The sequence below is a fragment of the Cordyceps javanica genome, chromosome 1 (assembly GCF_051103115.1).
Source record: "Cordyceps javanica chromosome 1, complete sequence".
Taxonomy (NCBI): domain Eukaryota; kingdom Fungi; phylum Ascomycota; class Sordariomycetes; order Hypocreales; family Cordycipitaceae; genus Cordyceps; species Cordyceps javanica.
Genome location: NC_139295.1, coordinates 3,093,708 through 3,112,661, shown reverse-complemented (window position 1 = coordinate 3,112,661; position 18,954 = coordinate 3,093,708). Strand labels below are relative to the sequence as shown.

General features: G+C 53.2%; 8 protein-coding genes across 8 annotated transcripts; 5 read left to right on the top strand and 3 right to left on the bottom strand.

The window, feature by feature from the left end:
• Positions 1–26: 26 nt before the first annotated feature.
• V2A60_000936 (protein kinase family protein) lies at positions 27–1,757 on the top strand (the record flags this gene model as incomplete). Its single annotated transcript, XM_083252302.1, has 1 exon — positions 27–1,757. The coding sequence occupies one exon, from the start codon at positions 27–29 to the stop codon at positions 1,755–1,757; it is 1,731 nt and encodes a 576-aa protein (XP_083108428.1).
• Positions 1,758–2,210: 453 nt separating this feature from the next.
• Positions 2,211–3,108, top strand: V2A60_000935 (uncharacterized protein; the record flags this gene model as incomplete). The annotated part of the gene is made up of 3 exons (XM_083252301.1): positions 2,211–2,299; positions 2,350–2,620; positions 2,674–3,108. 3 exons carry the CDS (start codon positions 2,211–2,213, stop codon positions 3,106–3,108), a joined length of 795 nt encoding a protein of 264 aa, XP_083108427.1.
• An 80-nt stretch (positions 3,109–3,188) lies between these two features.
• On the bottom strand, positions 3,189–4,776 carry V2A60_000934 (uncharacterized protein; the record flags this gene model as incomplete). Its single annotated transcript, XM_083252300.1, has 5 exons — positions 3,189–3,449; positions 3,504–3,929; positions 3,989–4,281; positions 4,340–4,527; positions 4,607–4,776. 5 exons carry the CDS (start codon positions 4,774–4,776, stop codon positions 3,189–3,191), a joined length of 1,338 nt encoding a protein of 445 aa, XP_083108426.1.
• A 1,466-nt stretch (positions 4,777–6,242) lies between these two features.
• V2A60_000933 (amino acid permease-domain-containing protein) lies at positions 6,243–8,582 on the top strand (the record flags this gene model as incomplete). Its single annotated transcript, XM_083252299.1, has 8 exons — positions 6,243–6,671; positions 6,733–6,971; positions 7,027–7,177; positions 7,225–7,315; positions 7,365–7,397; positions 7,446–7,506; positions 7,560–8,291; positions 8,348–8,582. 8 exons carry the CDS (start codon positions 6,243–6,245, stop codon positions 8,580–8,582), a joined length of 1,971 nt encoding a protein of 656 aa, XP_083108425.1.
• Positions 8,583–10,521: 1,939 nt separating this feature from the next.
• V2A60_000932 (Zn(II)2Cys6 transcription factor domain-containing protein) lies at positions 10,522–11,874 on the bottom strand (the record flags this gene model as incomplete). Its single annotated transcript, XM_083252298.1, has 2 exons — positions 10,522–11,334; positions 11,425–11,874. 2 exons carry the CDS (start codon positions 11,872–11,874, stop codon positions 10,522–10,524), a joined length of 1,263 nt encoding a protein of 420 aa, XP_083108424.1.
• A 1,007-nt stretch (positions 11,875–12,881) lies between these two features.
• V2A60_000931 (zinc finger protein-domain-containing protein) lies at positions 12,882–13,949 on the bottom strand (the record flags this gene model as incomplete). The annotated part of the gene is made up of 1 exon (XM_083252297.1): positions 12,882–13,949. The coding sequence occupies one exon, from the start codon at positions 13,947–13,949 to the stop codon at positions 12,882–12,884; it is 1,068 nt and encodes a 355-aa protein (XP_083108423.1).
• Positions 13,950–14,521: 572 nt separating this feature from the next.
• Positions 14,522–15,055, top strand: V2A60_000930 (GNAT family N-acetyltransferase; the record flags this gene model as incomplete). Its single annotated transcript, XM_083252296.1, has 1 exon — positions 14,522–15,055. The coding sequence occupies one exon, from the start codon at positions 14,522–14,524 to the stop codon at positions 15,053–15,055; it is 534 nt and encodes a 177-aa protein (XP_083108422.1).
• A 2,799-nt stretch (positions 15,056–17,854) lies between these two features.
• V2A60_000929 (sulfotransferase family protein) lies at positions 17,855–18,766 on the top strand (the record flags this gene model as incomplete). The annotated part of the gene is made up of 1 exon (XM_083252295.1): positions 17,855–18,766. The coding sequence occupies one exon, from the start codon at positions 17,855–17,857 to the stop codon at positions 18,764–18,766; it is 912 nt and encodes a 303-aa protein (XP_083108421.1).
• Between the last annotated feature and the right edge of the window lie 188 nt (positions 18,767–18,954).

Here is an 18,954-nt window from a genome sequence, read left to right as displayed (position 1 = left end):
TCCTCCCCAATACATGCTCATGTGGCATGGCGTCGTCATACGAGGAGACGCGCAAAATTATATATCGAGAAATTTTTGAAAAGTTGGAGAGAAAAGACGATGGGAGATTTAGGTTCGCACCACGTGGCACTGTCAAGCTCTTGTTTCAACGCGACAACCACTCTCTTCTGAGACAGCTATTTCGCTGTCTCGTGCCGGCTGGCCAGGTAGCGTCAAATGGCGTGACCTTGTTGGAGGATGAGTTTGTAGATCGGGTAGAGGCTAGAAAACTTTCCAACTTCTGGGGAACTCTTGTATTTGCCTCGTGCAGCATCGACGCGGCCGTCACTGCTCTGCACCGGCTGGTCGCGGTAGACTCGTGGCCGGTTTTCGACGTCGATGACAAGAAATTAGGTCTTCTTCCACTGAGTCGATCGCAACTCAATGATTTGTTCGGAGATCATGTCGAAGCAGACCGGTTTTTCAGCAACCAGGCTTGCTTTTGTGCAGTGGTGCTGCGCAATCGCGAAGAGGTCATTGTGCAAGACGCGAGCTGCCAGCGATTGCCGTATCTCGCAGAGGACTTCCTGGGAGAGGGTTCCTTTGGAAAAGTCTACCGTGTCAAGGTCGCCAAGAATCACTTCTTCGACGCGTTTGCGGAAGCCGCCAAGGCTTACAATGGCAAGCCCCAGTATATGGCGCGGAAGGACTACATTATCGCCGATGTGAATCGTGCGCGGGAGGAGTACACAATCATGAAGAAGATACTGAGCGCAAATTTCCAGAAACGGGAGCACAACATTGTGCAAAGTTGGGGCTGTTTACAGATTGAGTCAAGCTACAGCCTGTTCATGCCGGTCGCAATCTGCGATCTGCATACGTACATGATGGTGCAGCACCGCAATGCCCCCCAGGAGCTAAAGAATAAAGCAGACATGATATATTCTGCTGCTGGTCTTGCGAGTGGTCTACATTATCTACACAGCGGCATGCAGACCGAAGAGTTGGAGGAGCTTGTCTGTTACCACATGGATCTGAATCCCAGCAACGTGCTGATTTTCCACGAAAACAACCGCAACGTCTGGAAACTCAGCGATTTCGGAATGGCGCGCGTAAAAACACGGACTGGACAGTTGAGCTACCGAGAGAATGACTTCAATAGCTTGTTTGTTCGCCGCAAGAAGCTACAAGACCCATCGCTACCATCTACCTTGAACCGTCGAGGGGAGGGCACCTGGCTGCCTCCCGAATCAATCGCTGCCGTCGCCGTGATGAAGACTGGAGCTGATGTATGGGCCCTTGGATGCGTTTTGAGTGTTGTTTTCGCCTACCTCGGCGGTGGTGCCGCTGGTGTCGATGACTACGCCGATGCTCGCCAGAACCACCACCGGGCGGATGGCTCTGACCGATTCTTTTTGCGTGCTGCTCATTTCAAGTCAGCCAAGGTTCACCCTGAAATAAAGTCACGACACGAAAGACTTATATCGGAGGCGGCGCATCGTCATAATGAAGAACGAAGAGCGTTATCTCATATGCTTACCTTTCTACAAGAGTCGGTGCTCAAGGTTGATCAAAGTCAACGCTGTCCTGCAGCCACCGTCAAGTTCGAGCTAGAGACGACCTATAGAATACTTCAAGCTGCATTAAACGACCGGCGCCCGTCCGTTATACAGGCAGTCTCCCAAAACTTTATACAGCAGCAGAAACAGAAACTCCTTCCTACAAAGCAAGCAATCCAAATGTACCCCGTGCGCCTCTGTTTGACTAACGTCCTGTGATAGAAATAAGTCTTCGTCCGCCATCAAAATTGCCAGTCAGCGCTTCTCATCATCAGAGGATTACAAGGGATTGGCTATATCGCCAAACGCGAATTCCCTGGCATACTGTACTAACGGCAAAATTGTTCTTTATACATCGGAGTCCCTTTCAGTCACAGAGGGGCACGCCAGCACCCCCCCGAGTGAATGGATCTTGGGTGATACAGATTGCTTCCTACAGAGTCTATGTTTGACCAAGAGATATCTTGTCGCTTCGACAATGGGAAAGAATTCTGTGAGGATGCTCTCCTTCAACCTTTTTCGGGTGCTAATACGAAGAAGCTTTATGTTTTCGACTTGGAGGGCGGCAGGCAAGTTGACTTGAATCTGACCAGCATGTACCGCATCTCTCTTGACGTTCCGGCAATACGAAACATTGCAGTTTCGCCAAATAGTAAAACGCTCGTTTTCGTCATGAGGAACGAGACGAATGTGCGTGGAGCGGGCATGCTCGTTTATGCCAGCCTGCCTGGCATGATTGCCTTTATACGCCAAGAACTGAGGTATTTGGCAAACTTGGTTATTCGCGATATAAATCTTTAACAGTATTCAGTTATCTGTCCGAAAGCAGCGACTCTCATTCCCAGGATTCTGTGCGAATTTCGCGCTCTCATGCACTACTGCGCAACGCTATTGAACTGGATTGGCCGGCAGCGGACATAGAGCATCTTTCCGTATCGGACACTGACGATGCGTATGTTGTCGTTCGACCTGAGCTGACGGCAAAGACCCGCGAGCACAAAATCCCCATCGCTCATATTTGGATGGATGACTCGTCGGTTCCAGCATGCCCGACAATCGATATACTCAACATTGTGTCTCTTGTAAGCAGTCAGTGGAAACAGTAAAGTGATATGGTCCCTAACCAAGACAAAAGGGATTCGATGGAAGCTCGACGTCGGGCTTTTTCACGACATTCTGCGTTGTGAATGATAGAAATTCCTGCGCACTCATCACCCGCGGCAAACGATTCCACCTCCAGAGATTTGACGAGTATGGTGCTCACGCTGATGATCAGCGAGATATTCCACACTACCGTATAGCAAAGCTCTTCAATAGTGGTCCTACTGGTAGACTGTTTGCGATCGGAAACGTTGCTTCCAAGCAGAATATGAAGCTCATGGAGGTGAGCCTCTCGCCGACGTTGGCGGTCCGAGAGCTTGTCAAGATTCCTGGTCTTGTAGTTGGCGACGATGTGGTTGCTGTGGCAGTCGAGTCGACAGGCAAAACTCTCATCATTGTCGCGTCGCTGACCGGGGCAAGCCGTCGCGTCATCCACAAGATATCCGTTCCTAAGCACGGCCAGTCATAGCCCATACGCGCTGTATTACACAATTATCTAAAGAAGAAAATTAAACAAGAAAGAGCCGAAGCAAGAAGACTGTTTCCCAATCAAGAATGATATGCCTGCATCTCAACAGAATTGTCAAGTTTCGTCAAGCGCCGCACGAACCCTTTCCAGTCTGCGTTGACAGGCACTTTCGGAGCGAGGCGGCCGAAGAGGACGCCGTCGTGGCGCAGCAGCCAGTAGTAGAATATGACTGTCACAATTGTGAAGACGAATGTGGTCACTATATATATCCAAATCATGGCTGTGCAGACAATTTGACTGTTGGGCTGGTCCATGGCGAAGAAGTTCATTCCAAAAAATGTCTGAATCATGGTCGTTAGATGTTAACCCGAGGACAGTAGTGCTTGTAAGCTTACTGCGACGAATGAAGCCGGCGCATATATCAGAGTCAACGTTGTGATGAACACTGCGCTCTTATTCAGCTGCAGCATGTTTCCGTTTTGTTCATTCGCAATGACTTGGTCGCGGAACGACAGCGTATTCGCGAGCAGTTGCGACGCTGCTTCTACCCGTTCTTTGAGAAAGTTTGCGCTCCGCAGGTACGAGGTGCAGTGTCGTCGGTGGTTCTTCAAGCTGTGGCCGAGTGCGTTCTGGCGTCTGCTGTCGTTGGCAACGTCGGGGACTGCGTGGAGGAAGCCGACAAGCTCGTCCAGAAGCTCGGCGGTGCTGGAAACGAGGCTGGTAATCTTGAGGAAGCGGGCCTCGAGACTGGACAGGGCACTGAGCTGGTCGTAGCCGATGCGGAGAGGCTCATCAATGTAAGTGGCAAAGGTGGTATTTGACTGGAGGCTGTCAGCTAAATCGAGTGTCTTTTTGCGCAGTTGTATCCGGTTTCACTCACGATGGGTAGAAACTCTGCTTCGCAAGTCTTGTTAAAAGATCGCCAAGCAGGAAGATGGGCTTCTAGTAAAACGTTGTGTAGCGCAAACCAGGTATTGCCAGTGTACTGGTTGCTCGGAGTTGTCAAATATTCATAGACCTTTTCATGAGACTTGGATTTAGGTTTGGGGCTGAGAAGCAGGACAATACTTTGTCGTGTTTCGGTGTTGATGCGATGGCAGATACCCGTCTGGCGGATCGACCATTCTTCCTCGCTCTCTTTGAACTCGGGGTACCGAATGGTATATAGAATTTCTACATGATTGTTAGAAAGGAGACATGAGGGGGGGGGGCGCATATAGAAGTGTCGGACCCAGCCATGGTCCATCCGAAGATAGAGTAAACGGAACGCAGAAGGAGTCTTCCAGATCATTATTCTTGGTATAATAGCACGAGGTAAGATCTCGGAGATTAGCACTGAAACCGTGCTTGTCGATGATGAGTGACAGCATGGAGCTCGTCAACTGCAGCGGGCGCCAGGAATTGCGCTGGCAGATGGAGCTAAATGTTGGAGATGAGCGCTGGGCGTCTTTTGGCTGGCTGGGCAGCCACCTGTGAGGCTGGACTCTTGCAAACGTACATGAGACGGCAGCTGTAGCTTTGACCTGTGCTGCTACAAAGATACTCATCGAGGCTAGCGCCGTCGGAGAAGAATTGGCAGTCACTTGACGCCTGTTGCGATGAAGATGGCGTTGCAAGCGAGAGCACCTGGACCGGCTCCTTGACGCTGGCGACGCAGCACTCATTCATGGTCGAGGACGCCGTGATCTATGCACTGGGAGTCGTCGTTTCTCGGTTTAGTGACAGACACAAGGACGATGGAGCGCGATCTTGGTCCGGATTTTAGAAGAAGGAAAAGGAAAAGATGACGAATGCAAATGGAATTATTCTAGAACAAAGGCGCTATAATGTGGTATTTCATGAACAAAAAAGACTTCCCCCCTCTGCGCCATGGCCTATAAGCCTCCTTCCCCTGCCACGGGTTCGCCGTCTCACTTGGTGGTCTGCCTCGCGGGGTGCCCTCGCGGACTGCGACACGGCATAGCCACAAGTCTGATCCACACAATCTCTCCATTCCGCATCTATGCAACTGGACTGGGCATATTGTCGGGTTTGAACAGGCGCGCCATCAGTCGTCCCTAACGGCGCTGCGAGTCGTTGTTAGCATCAGCAAGCAATTTGATATGGGTGTGGTCGAACCCGCACTCTATCTCATGCTGGATTCGTTAGCCGGGATAAAGTCTCCAAACTTGATCAGACAGCAAGTGAGTGAGATCAACTACATACAGTCAATACTTTTCTTGGTGCAGTAAAGGTCCACTGGTCATCGCGCATCTATCCTCGGAGTCAGTTGTCTCTTTGTAATTGGAGGACCGACCCCCGGCAAGGGGGAACCCTCACTCGAATATTGAATTCCGTCTGTGGGGGGAACAGGCTCTCCAGAAGTGACTGTAGGCTTGTCTTCTTCAGGTACTTCTTGCATGAGTTCTGGCTAGTTTGCTGGTCCATGATGTTGTTCTTCTTCCGGTAACTGCTTGGCAGATGTCAGTTTCAAAAGGGTGCGCCCTCTCGGAGAGAAAGCTGCTTCAACGTGTCGCCTTGGCCACATCGCCAGATTTCTAGACATTCTCCGCACCGAGAGGGTGACAGCACGGCTACAGACGGGGTCACCCCAGGCACCCCCCGCGAGTCTCTGCCGCGGTCAAACCTTACATTTTCCAGGTGGCGCAGGTTGATATCACGGGGGGGCGCGGCCGCACTAATGTGGCAAGATGAGCTTGACTATCGCAGCTTCAGGAGCCTGCAGCCAGTTAAACGGAAGGTGGCTACTGCAGCTAACGTGTGCGGCTGGGCGGTGGCGTTGACTAGCTGAACGTCGGATCCTTGTTCGGGCGCGGCGAGAGAGGCCAGTCGCGCTGATCATTCACCTACACAGGCGCTTTATTCCAGTTGGCAGCGAAAGTGAGGCTGTTGTTCGCAAATTTTGCCTTTGCAAAAAGTGTCGGCTCTGCTGGTAAAAGTCTACTGATAGCTGCGCCATCCCACGTATTAAGCCTTGCGTTTCGCCCCGTCCCGCGATCGCGTGCGGATAGTAGATGCTCCCATGTAGAAAGACCCACGACTTTTTCCTATTCGTCACAGACTTGGACGTGTCAACCGCCTTGTACACGGACCGAAATGATCATTCGTGACGACCGCCTTGTCGTGTCGTGGCAATGACTTCTCAGTGGCCGGATTGGGTGCAGCATCTGCTGGATGGACGAGATCACCAAGGCGAGGTAGCGCTCAGCACACTGCCCAGCATACACGAGCCAGAGGAGAATGGGCCCAGCAACGAGAGACAAGCAGTACAGAATGACAATGTAGATCCTCTGCAGATTGTTCAGCCTGTACTAAGCCGCGACACATCACGACTGAGCCCAGATCCTTCGCGCATCTCACAGCCAAGCACACCGAATAGTTGGGACGCGTCCACCTCTGTACATGAATCCAGAGATTCTAGATCGGTCACTACAGATCATTCCAACGCCACAAGGGCGAATGATGAGCCGAAACGTCTTGTCAGACGCCGGGAACGGCGAGTGGTTGTCACGCCGAGTCAAGATCGTCTTGTGCACCGCAAGCTTCGCGGCATCCATCTGTCGGTAAGGAGAGCGACTAAACGTGTCGAGAGCTGTTCCGAGGACTGACACGAGTGTCTCAAAGATGATTGCTGTCAATGCAACGTTGGGGACGGGCTTGTACTGGAGAGGCGGCCAGATTCTGGAGCTGGGCGGGCCGCTCTCGACTCTGCTGGCGTTCTTGCTGCCCGGTATTCTCGCGTGGGCTGTCATGCAGTGCATCACAGAAATGCTCTGCATCTGGCCAGTACCAGGCGCTCTATCCGTATACGTTAGCGAGTTCATAGACCCGGAACTAGGCATTGCGGTTGGAATAACCTACTGGTTCGTGCGAACATCTGCAACGACCACTGCGGCCAATGGCTAAAATATCCGGCAGGTTCACATATGCTGCTTCGTTTGCGGCTCTTGTCGCAACGTCTGCTGCAGAAATTCACTTTTGGAAGCAAGACGACAAAGCTTTCGATGGCGCCGTCTTGTACTTTCTAATTCCCTGTTTCCTCATATTTCTAAACTGCTTCAGGATCGACGTGAGTGAAGGGCGCCGTCTGACACGACACTGGCTGACGTATATTAGATTTACGGGTGGTTCGAGGTCATAAGCAGCAGCATTAAGCTGATATTCTTATTCATTGTTATATGCTTCATGGTCGCCATTAATGTGGGAGGTCTGACGCTCCATCCTGCATGAGGAAGCCAACGCTGACGAAACAATAGCTGGTAATGGTCACGAAGCGACTGGAACCGGATGTATGGTGTTTTACATACTTTGTTAACATGCAATTCTAACATGTATAGTTTGGAATAATCCGGTCGAATACGATAAAAACGCAGCCGAAAACTGGTTCAACAGCTTAGCGTGAGTATGCATAGCCTCAATCTTATGCTCATATTGACTGACAAGGGTTACAGCATGTCCATTTCAATCGCCAGTTTCGCCTACGTCGGTGTTGAAGTCGTAGCTGCGTCTGCGCTCGAGGCCCGCTGGCCCAACGCCAACACAAGAACGAACACTGACCTCAGCGAGCGCTCCAGCGACGAGTTGCTCATCGGGCAGACCGTCCGCTTCTCTTCCGTCTACATCCCCGTGCTCGCTACCATTGCCTACGTCCTTGCTGGGGTGCTAGCTTCATTCAATATTCGTCGCGATGATTGCCGCCTCCCGCGGCTGAGCTGGGTCGACAGCAAGGAGTGCAACAGCACCAGCCCGAGCAATAACCACACGACCTACGGCACGGGGAGCACCACGTCAGCCTTCGTCGCCATCGCCATCGAAGCCGGTCTCCCGCCGCTCGATCACGTTTTCAACGTCTTCCTCGTCTTCACGGCGTTGACCTGCGCGGGTACCAACCTCTACGTCGCTTCGCGCGCTCTCTTTGGCCTCACGGCGCGCCTGGACGATTCGCCCGGCCAGCCGCTTCTGCTGCGGTTCCTCGCGTGGTTCGGCAAGACAAACCGCCACCGGGTCCCAATGCGCGCCATGATCTTCTCCGCTTTGTCATTTTGCTGGGTGCCGTTCCTACAGCTGCACAAGAATTCCACCAACATCTCCATGTTCATCGAGGTCCTCACGACCATGGGCTCCGACTCCGTCATCATAGTCTGGGCGTTTGAATGCTGGGCATTTATAAGGTACTACCATTGGTAAGTCACAACTGCATAGCTGGCGCCATGAAACCTTTTGGCTGACGCAATCGCAGCATCTTTAAACATCGGGCAGCGCTGGAGGCTTTAGAACTCTCACAAGTGCGCCGCTGGGACCAGAGGCATTACCGAGATTATCCTTACCGAAGCCATATGCAGCCATTTCTAGGATACATGGCGCTTGCGGGCTGTCTCTTTGTCCTGGTGGTGGCCAACAGCGCTCTGTTGTGGAAGAAGTTCCATCCAACGCCCTTTCTTTCCACCTTTCTCCTTGTAAGTCAGATTCCTTAATCAATCCGTATTCTACACCACCTAACTCGGTCGCAGCAATTTGTCTTCTTCGTCGTGTGCATTGTTCTGAAATTATTTCGTGGCGGTAGTTGGTCACTAGTAGATTTAAATACTGCTGATCGAGTGGCGGATAAAATTAGAAAACTACACGACATTCGACTAGGAGCTAGCTAGATGTTAGGGTTTTAGATGTTTGGAAATGTCGATACTACTGACGGTGGCTCTTTCCGCACGAGATGACCGTCACTTCTGCTAGACGCCGCCCGCCTTTCCGACAGCATTTTAGACATCCAATACCTGTATGAGGAAGCTGTTCGTTTTGGCCAAGCACGTAATGCGCAATTATTGCTGGACCGGGGCGCAAATCCGAACGGTCACATGTTGCTAAGCGCGGCAATCGCTCGGCGTCATTTGGATGTCGCGGCGCTACTTCTCCGATATGGCGCCTCTCTTTCAATGAACGACCTCGACTTTTGTGCCAAAGCAGTAAAGTTGGATGATCCAATTGTTTTCCGAACCTTGGTCGAGCATAGCCAAGAGCTGAGAGTAAATTATGCCTCTACGAGGAGATACTTGTTCGACTGCATATTTCTCGATGCTTTCAAAGTAGCTGAGTTGTTGATTGCTAACGGGGCATGTCCTAATCTATGCTTTGACGGCCGTTATCTATTAGGAGCAGTGAATATTGCGTCTTTGAAGATAGTCAAAATTCTCTACACGTTCGGCGCACGCCCGAGGGGCTCAGAAGCACAGGATAAACTATTGCATTGTGCGGCGAATCGCGGAGACCAGAGCTTGGTTCGGTGGTGCCTTGGTGGTGGCTCAAACATCAACAGCACTTGGGAAACGAGAGAAACACTGCTTCACTCTGCGGCTTGGCGTGGTGATATTAGTATGATCCAGCTCTTGATACGACAAGGCGCGAATGCCAATGCAGGGAACAGGAGAGGGTCAACCCCTATGCATGTAGCAGCGATGCACTGGTCCAATGAGCATGTGGTCAAGGTTCTGAAAGATCTCGGTGTTTCTATCAATAGAGCCGATCGAATGGGTACTACTGCGCTTCATGAGGCAGCTCGCAGTTCTGGTGCCAGGATGGTCAACCAGCTGATAAGCAGCGGAGCGAATCCATTCGGAACAGACAACACTGGTCCAACCCCTTTGCATGTTGCCGCTTGGTATGGCAATCTCGAAGCAGCCAGCGCCCTGTTGTGTCGAACGAGAAACAGTGGCATAGATATATCAGACAACCAGGCCAGGACTGCACTCTTCTATGCATGCTGGCAGGGCCACACAACCCTTTGTTCGTTGCTGGTAGAGCGAGGGGCTAATGTGCGGTGCCAAGATACAACTGGTGCGACAATCCCGCATGCTGCACTGATAAACCAAAGCCGCGGGTGTTTTGTTGAAGTTTTAAAGACCCTCCAGTTCCGGCAAAGAGTTCATCTTCTTACAGTGACCGACGTCTTTGGACGAAGCTTGCAAACCTGGTCTCAGCGTCTGGATCGAACCACCGTACGGGGATGGCTGCACAAAACCGACCAGAGTTTGAGTGCGACGGCAAGTTGGATGAGAACTGTCAACCCAGACTTGACGTATTGTAGCATTTGCACCCAATCTGTGACTCCCTACCAAGTACTGAATTGCAGAATGTGCAACGGAGGAACGTTGAACATCTGTGGCGCATGTCGATGCGCGGGCATGCATAATTGCGGGCGCGCTGGCCACACAATGACAGTCTTGAAACTAGATGAGGAATATCGGTTGCGGAATGGGTGGTGGCGACAGTTTGAAGTGAAGCGCACAGAGTACTAATATGATTTCTGGGGAATTCCCCTTCATGATGAAGCAGTTCGGATCGTTTAGACCTTTTTGTGCAGTGTCAAAACAGGATCAAGACAGTGTGATATGGCAGATTCCACGGCCTGAAAATGACGGATCAAGGGGTAAGAAGATATCTCCCATCGCTTTGCTCGACAACATCGCAATAGCTTCTGAGCCATTCTCCATACGGACGTATGTCCTGTGGCAATTCGCGAATCGCGTTTCTGACCCAGGAAATGATGACTTGTCTTCGCGCTGTGAACTTGAACTGCTCCGAGTTCTTGAGACAGAACTGTCCGAGAAAATAGTCAGCCAGCAGCATGTGCGCAATAAGCAGCCTAGCTGGATAATTGTCCGGGGCGATGAAGGCTTGGAAATCGTCATTGGAAAAGTAGCAATGCGCTCTCCACAAGTCTGCATGTGAAAGCCAAGCCTGAAGAGATGAGACACGAAGGCCCTCGACCGCATCGACAACACGCTGGCAGTAGTACAGCTCCCGGGCGCCGCTGCAGATCTCCTTGACCTTGTTGACAGAGCCGAGGAACTCGTCGACGAGATCAAAGTCCTTGGGCTCCTCACTCACGATTTTGGAGAGGTTTTCCGAATGGCTCTCATTGGTGAAGGACTTGAACACGGAGGAGCCGTGGGCGGGGATGACAAAGGCCCAGACCAGCGCACCGGCTCTTGTGATGGTCATGTATTCCGCGATGCCGTCGGGGAGCAACGTCGTCTGGGCGGCGAGGCAGATGAGGGCAGCGAATAGAGAATCCGCATTGTCTTGGTCGCTGGGCGGCTTGACAAACTGTTCGTGGACGATCTTGAGGGCTGACACGCGGTGGGAGAGGGCTTGTGACGAATAGTCCACATTGCCATGTTTGCTCAGGTGCAGCGCCCCCAGCCCTAGCGCGGCGTGCGCAAGACATTCCGACTGCAACAACGGGTCAGCTTGTACTGTGTAGCTCTTGTCTCTGTTTCCTCAGCTCGAGGCGAGGCCCGATCCGGGGTTTCGTGGGCGTACCTGGTGCGACATGGCGGCGCACTTCTTCCAGACCTGGTCCGCGCGCAGCGGCAGGGACGGGAAAGCAATGTTGAGGAACTGGTAGTAGAAGCGGAGGTCCTCGAGGCAGAGGGGCGACGGGGCGGGCTGAATGGAGCCCGGCGGCGCGGCGGTGGCGTAATCGCACAGCAGGCCGAGGCGGCGGCACGGCGAGCATGTCGGCCGGAGCTCGTTGCACTTGACGCGGCGGCGCTTGCAATTGAGGCAGCCGAGGCGCGACTTGGAGTGTCCACGGCGGCTGGTGGCCGGCTTTGCGCCGTCGGTCTTGGCGACGGCGGTCGTGCCGGGATGGTGCAGGCGGCTGTTTCCGGTCGAGGACGACGACGGCGAAGAGGTTTCGGGGGGACTGCTGCTGCTGCTGCTGCTGCTGCTGCTGCTGGAGCTCAGCCTCTCCTGGGCCTTGCGCTTCATTGAGGGGACGGCGGCGGCGGTGGCGGCGGCGGCGGCCGTAGACTAACACGCGACTATCACAGAGCAGTACTTGGTGCCGCGCTCATGCCGCTGCGAAAAAAAAAATCAAAGGCAAAGGAGGCCGCAGCAAGTTGCTGGAGAGGCGGCGCGGCGGTGCGCATGGAGAGAGGGTTCGTTCGTCTTTGGCGATGGTGTCGGAGGTTAGTCTGAAGTCGAAGTGCTTGAGGCGCACCGCTAAGAAGGGATGGAGGGTTGTGAATCGACCGAGGTGCGGTTCAACTGGCACTAGGTATGTTGGAAAGTACTGGTTTGGTGGACCATGCATGACGGTAAGGCTGGCGGGGCGGATTGTACAGAGGGCGGGGAGGACACAGAAGATGGGGGGGGAGGGGAGGGGAGGTGCGACCGTGAGAATGGTTGAGTGGTTGAGTGGAGTGGTTGCCTTTAAGCGTGGCGCTGATTTTGTGGCTTGCGTGGCTGATGAGGTTCTTGCGGTGATGCCAAGTATGGCTGTACGTACATACCCTGCACAGTCAGTCTCTGCCAGAGGGCCTTTTCAAGGAAAAAAAAAAAAGACATTGTGAACCGACGACCGTAGCCAATTTTGAGCAGCCTGTATCGCTTGACTTTCAAATCACTGCAACACACAGTTACTGATGGTGCTGGCAGGGGGTGCGGCAGGCACCGCCTTGGTTGTCACGCTTTGACACTGAAGCGTGAACTTTGATGAAGCAAGCAACGCTTGGCTGACCCCACGTGCTGACTGACTACTAGATTTTAGCTTCCTAGACTCATGGAGTCATGCGCCTCACTGTGGAGGAAATCGAGATTACAAAGTTCCAGTTCAGCACAAGTGCTGCCCGAGTGACCTTGTCGGGGATATTGGCGGCAAAGGCGGCAAGTCACTCGGCGCCCATTACCGCAGAAGCACATTGAAACGCCAAAGGTCGTAGCTTTGTAGCCCCACGGTTGAATCAGGCTCGTCAATAATCCTTGTTATAGTGCGGCTAGTGTCTCGGCTCCAAGAAATCTTCCGCATACTCCTCATACTCTTCCAGAAACGTCTCCACGTCCAGTGCTTGCCCCGTGGCTCGTTGACTCAAGACATGTCTGCCCGCCCTGACATACCCCTTCTTGAAGGACCGGTATAGATCAGGGCGCTGTACAAGATTCGGGATGAACAATTGGTTGTCCCCCGTGACCATGGCGCCCTTGAAGTGCTGACGCGCCGCAGCGGGCTCAGCCACCAGGTCTACGGCGTCGCACTGCCCAAAATCGAGCAGGAATAGCCCAACTTGTCGCTCTTGGACACACTCTGGCGTTTGCGACAGAAGCCTCGTCCCCAGAACAAACTCGACGTCGTCGCCGTCGACCCCCGCCCCCCAATGCATAATGGCGAAGGCTGCGCCCACGGAATCCGCTATGCCATGAATGTCAACGTTGAGCGACTCCATCGTCGCCAGATCCAGAGGGTAATTTCGAAGCGAAGAGACGTTCTTCTTGAATGAGAGCCGCCCCAGATAGGTGCGGAGTAGACAGTGCTTGTTCGCCACGACATTCAAGAGGTCCTGCGCTGCTTGTGGTTCTTGGGTATGGTCGACGAGTGCCCTTCGCACAACCTTTGGCATGGGTAAAATTCTTTCCATTTCCACAGAATTCTCCAAAATCCGATCGTCTTTTGAGAATCTGGCGAAGTTTCGCCCTTGGAGATCTGCCCCCTCCAGGAACCGCAGGGGCCGTGGTACTTGAACCTGGCAGCCAGAACCGACGCCAAATCGGTCAAAGGCTGCCGCGACGAGCTTATGCATGAGGTATCCGTGCCGAATATTCGTTGGAAGGATGGAATTTCCAGGATGCTCCCTCTTCAGCACATTTTCTCTCCCTAGTTCCTCAAAGACTGCGCCTTGGAAGCCTCGTCCGATCTCTGTGCTTCTCGGGAGCTCATCGGGCTTGGACAAGACATTGTGCGCAGCATAGGTTGACGCAGTTGAGACGACGCAGCCCACATGCAAGGATTGGACTAGAATCTCTTTGCTCGAGTGCGTCGCGAGAATACTCGCTTTTAGGGTCGTCATTTGGACTGTTGCTCACCAAAGTAGACAAAATCAAAAGAGCAAGGACCATAGCGGACATGAGGGTTGGCAAGAAGAACGACGCACATGCAACAACACACGAGATCCAGGCAGCAAACTTGAGCCAGATTTTACGCCACAATATCCATCAGAGCTTATACTGCCTATTTGAATGTGTAACCCGGGCAGAAAAAGCTTTCGTCTTCGCAATTAGACTTTCCCTGTCCCGATTTACTGGGCTGGCCAATGTTTTTTCCAAAGTACCTGGACACCGACATGTGCCTATTTTTGACTGTCTTGTCAGCCACAGACCAAGGACCGCCGTACGCGGTCTACTATAGACACTGGATTGGAACAAAGTAAATAAAAAAACCATTGGTAGATGTGTATTTCTATTTTGGGAATTGCACTTGCCGATTGTCCAAGGCCGTGATTTTTCAGCTGATGCAAAGGGCGTACTGACACTCCATGACTCATATCGGCTCAGAACCTACTTAATTCAATATGGAGTGCAAACACTTTGTCCAACGGCTTTCACGGCAAATCAATCATTAAGCTATCCTATATTTCAAAAAATGTCAACTATACGAGCCGAATTACAAAGCCGCAGCTGGCGACGCGACGAGTGCTTCATCTCGACCGACTCGTCACTCATACCCCTGGACCGACTCGTCGACATTTACAACTCGAGAGACTTTTACTGGGCCAACGCCATGCCCCTCGACTACATGAAGGCCACGCTGGAAAATTCGCTCTGTTTCGGTCTGTTCCGGAGCGCCGGCGACGGGAGCGCATTTCTCGGCCTCGCGCGCTGCGTCACCGACTACACGACGTTCCTCTACCTCACCGACGTCTGGGTCGATCCGGCCGTGCAGGGCCGGGGCCTGGGCAGCTGGCTGGTCCGGTGCGTGCAGCAAGTCGTCGAGGAGATGCCGCATCTCCGCAGGAGCATGCTCTTCACGTCAAACTGGGAACAGTCCGTGCCCTTCTACGAGAAGCTCATGGGCATGGAGGTGGTGGAGTCCAAGCCCGGCGCAGGCCTCGTCACCATGGAGCGCAAGGGCCGAGGTCACCCACGTTATGGGAGCAAAGGCAGCCACTACAGCTGAGTAGAGCTTTGCCCCGTTTATTGATGCATTTTTGAGGGCGTTGGAGCTTTTTGTGTGGTGCTGAGCCAGGTCCGCTGAGAAGACATGTACCAGATACTCACATGAGGCAGACGTCTATCTCGTAGCTTTCGCTCTGACTTTAGATTTGATGGTACAGCTTTCTTCTTGATAGGAAATCAAGTATTTTATATATAATTTTTTGGTTTCATTTGCATCAACTCGCCGTCGGCGGGTTTTGTCTACGATTAGCTGAGCCATCTTCCAAGCAGAGCTAGAGCCGCGTGGTAATCCGGTAATAAAGCACTATGGAGATGAGTGAATATCGAGATTAGCTACTGAACCATGCATTAGGCTGTGCACGTATTTGTAGACGCGTTAACCAACAAGCAAAGGCACGCGACTGCCTTTTCCTGTTACCAACATGGACGCTCTGCTTCGCCGGCTTAACATTTGGAACGGCAGCTGTCACGGTTACAGAAGAATGTGCACAGATGAGCGTTTCGCCACGAGAACATGGGCCCTTTCCAGGCCACCAGGTGCTCACCAAACTACCAACGGCATTCGCTGAGCAGGGCTCGCCCCGGAGCCGAACACCGCGGTCTGCCGGCCCCACAACTCCGGGTCGTCGCCGCACAGTCAGTGCCAAGACCATACGCTCTTACATTTTCTCACTGCAGGGACCACTCCCCTTTACCCGACGTCATATTGGACGGCAGTCCTTGCAAGGGTTTTCCAAAGGGCCTCCGAAGCAAGGGTCAGCTGTTCGAGAATTGGGCTGCCAACTTGATATTCCCCCCCCCTGCCCCTTCCACCCCCTCAAGCCCCCTCTTCGGGGCCTCGCCCATGTCAGCGCCGACGCGAACGATAGGAAGGGGGCCGAATCGGCAGCGCAACGCTGCAAGCCTCGCTGTCAGCTGCGCCCAAACATTTCCCCAAGATATGCATCGGCTGGCGCTGAGTATCCATCCTTTTTTTTTTTTTTGGGACATCCCTAGACAAGGGCGGCATGTGCGCAGAGCAAGGCTACCTAGCGCGGTTGCATCGTGAACAGTGGATGTAAATGGGTGAGATGGAGTCTGAATCATCTTGAACGCGCAGGAAGCAGCCGGACTGGTATTGTCTATTCTGATTCCAATCCTGCAAGCTAAACGAGACTCGGAAGAGCTCAATGCGAGAATGAAACTCATTGGCGTCATTCATTCGCCCAAGGGGCACTTTTGCATTGATCTTGTTTTGCGCCGTTCGCTTACTTCAGCACGGTTCTCTGCTGGGCGCGGATCGGCTTACATCTACGAGATGCTAACAGGTTCAGCTGCGAATCTCTAGAAGGCTAGTGGTCTATTAAAGACACCGGGAGCAATTTTCTCTGCTGTGTTGCAGGTTGCCTTTGCCTGTTGTTCGCTCTGCATGCCATTTCTGGCCAGCCTGTCTCGGCAGTTCCCGAATCCCAAGCATCGCAGCCATGACCACAACCAGCTTTTTCGAATTATCAGTATGGATCCAAAGTAATAAGGGACATTAATTGTTTGTTGTATTGATCCGTTTTATCACTCGTGAAGCCATCACAGGCCCAGCGCCATCGTTCAGCCCCTGTAAAGCTCCATTGTTAACCCGTTTATTACTCAGCTTACTGGCACAGTTGACAATCAACAGACTAACTCCACGCAGCGGTAGCTGCATAATCAAGGAGCGGGAGCACCAGGCAAGTTTTTATTCCCTTGCCTGCTACGGCCGTACCTTTTTCTGACGTGTTGTGCCAGCACCGTCATTAAGCTTAATGGACAGTTCACGCAGGTAGCGGTGATCAGTTGGGCGGCGGCTTCATCCTCATGTCGGCTTATACGAGGCGCTTAATCGAGTTTACGGAAAAGCAAGGCCAGAGACAGGGACGAATTTTTTGTGATTGCAAAAACAAGACAACTGATTCTGCCTTTGCGTCACTTTGGTTTCTATTCTTTTCTTATTTTAAACTTTTTTCTTTTCCCACAAGGTTTGTGGCTGAACCGGCTGCCTTCACAGAGACAGGTCGCGAGCGGTTTCCCTGCCTGGTACAATTACCCGCAACGCCACGACCGAAACCCCACGCTTTAGACCAACTCGGCGACCTTTGTGGGAACATGGCGTCGTTCACTGCATGGCGGGATAGCATTGTGCCGACCAGGACAGCGAAAGGATCACAACCTCCAAGTGTAGCTCTTATTACTGCTGACAGGTTGGGGTTGTTGGGCCGTCGACCCATGTGTCAGGGCCATCGGGGGGTCGTGCGAGGTGCCAGTGACAACCCAGCGACGGGCCAGCGATCAGACCGAGCCGGGGGTGTGGAGATTGGATCCCAATGTGCGAAGAGCGTGATATGAAGTGGTTAGCGTCGAGAGATATAAGCAACCCTTTTTTGCTGAGAATGGCTTCCTAAAGGGGTAATTCGGGGAGTGTTATGGCGAGCCCATCAGATCACGGCGCCTGAGCTGAAGAGCTGAGGGACTGATGTGCTGTGAGCGAGGATATAAGATGGATTGCTCTGCTCTCGTTTCTGGCGGAATTGGTCGATTTGTTTCATTCCAGCAAGACAGCACCGCAGGTTCGGTTTGGTATACTTGACCTTCCTTGTACGCATCTACCTTGACTACTTCTGCCTGCCTCGACTCGGTACCCAGTGTCCTTACCTCTCTGTCTCTCTGTTTCCTTCTCTCTCTCTCTCTCTCCCTCTCTCTCTCCCTCTCTCTCTCCCTCTCTCTCTCCCTCTCTCTCTCTATCCCTATTTGCTACTAGACAACCACAAGCTTCTCTTCCTCTGTCACAATGGAAAAGTCTGCCGTAGCACCCGGCCCGCCCAAGAACTTCGCCTCGGGCCACGGCATCCTCTGCGCCGGCCTGCCCCGGAGCGGCACGGCCTCGCTCAGCAAGGCCCTCGAGATCCTGGGCATCACGCCGGTGCACCACGTCATGAAGCTCGACGACTGGCCGCAGCTGTACGCCTGGGGCCGCGCGGCGTGGTGCCACTTCCCGTACCTGCGCGAGCACCGCCTCTTCCGCGCCTTTTACCTGTCGCCGTACGACCCGCTGCTGCCGTGGTCGCGCGGCGACTGGGACCGCCTCATCGGGCCCTACCGCGCCGTCACCGACGTCGCCGCCTACTTTGGCCGCGAGATCTACTGCGCCTACCCCGAGGCCAAGGTCGTCCTCGTCGAGCGCCCGTTCGACAAGTGGGCCAGCAGCTACAGCGTCTTCACCGACTCGTGGCTGTACGGCTTCTGGGACCTCGTCTGCTTCCAGCTCGCCACCTGGGTTGGCCTGCCCTTCGTCATCGGCATCAGCGACGTCTACACCGGCTGGATGGGCGCCCGCACCGGCGCCGAGGCCAAGAAGCGCCTCCGCGAGCTGCACACCTCCCACTACGCCAAGATGCGCGCCACCGTCCCTGCCGAGAATCTCCTCGACTTCCGCCTCGAGCAGGGCTGGGAGCCGCTCTGCAAGTTCCTCGACGTGCCCGTGCCCGACGTCCCTTTCCCTCACATCAACGAGCGCAGTGAAGTCCTCGAGTTCCGCAACGGCACTATCGAGGCTGTCCTGACCTGCCTGGCCATCCGTCTCGGCATCATTGCTCTTGGCACGGCTGCTCTCCTTGGCGCCGTCAAGGGTGCCTCCGCTTTTGGTATTTTTACGATTCTCGGGGGATACAAGGATGCTCTCTTCCACTTTCTTCTCAAATAGAGGCCTCGTTTCTGTTTCCTTGCATGATTTTTGCCGTTTCTTCATTCACATCGATGTTCTTCCTCGAGAGGTAGACGTCTCCTTTGTCTAGCGCGCACGGTTATGATAATAGCATCTGCATCAATTAAACTGTAAATTAAGAAATATTATGCTGCCTCCACTTTCGTGATTAATATCTCCAGATAGAG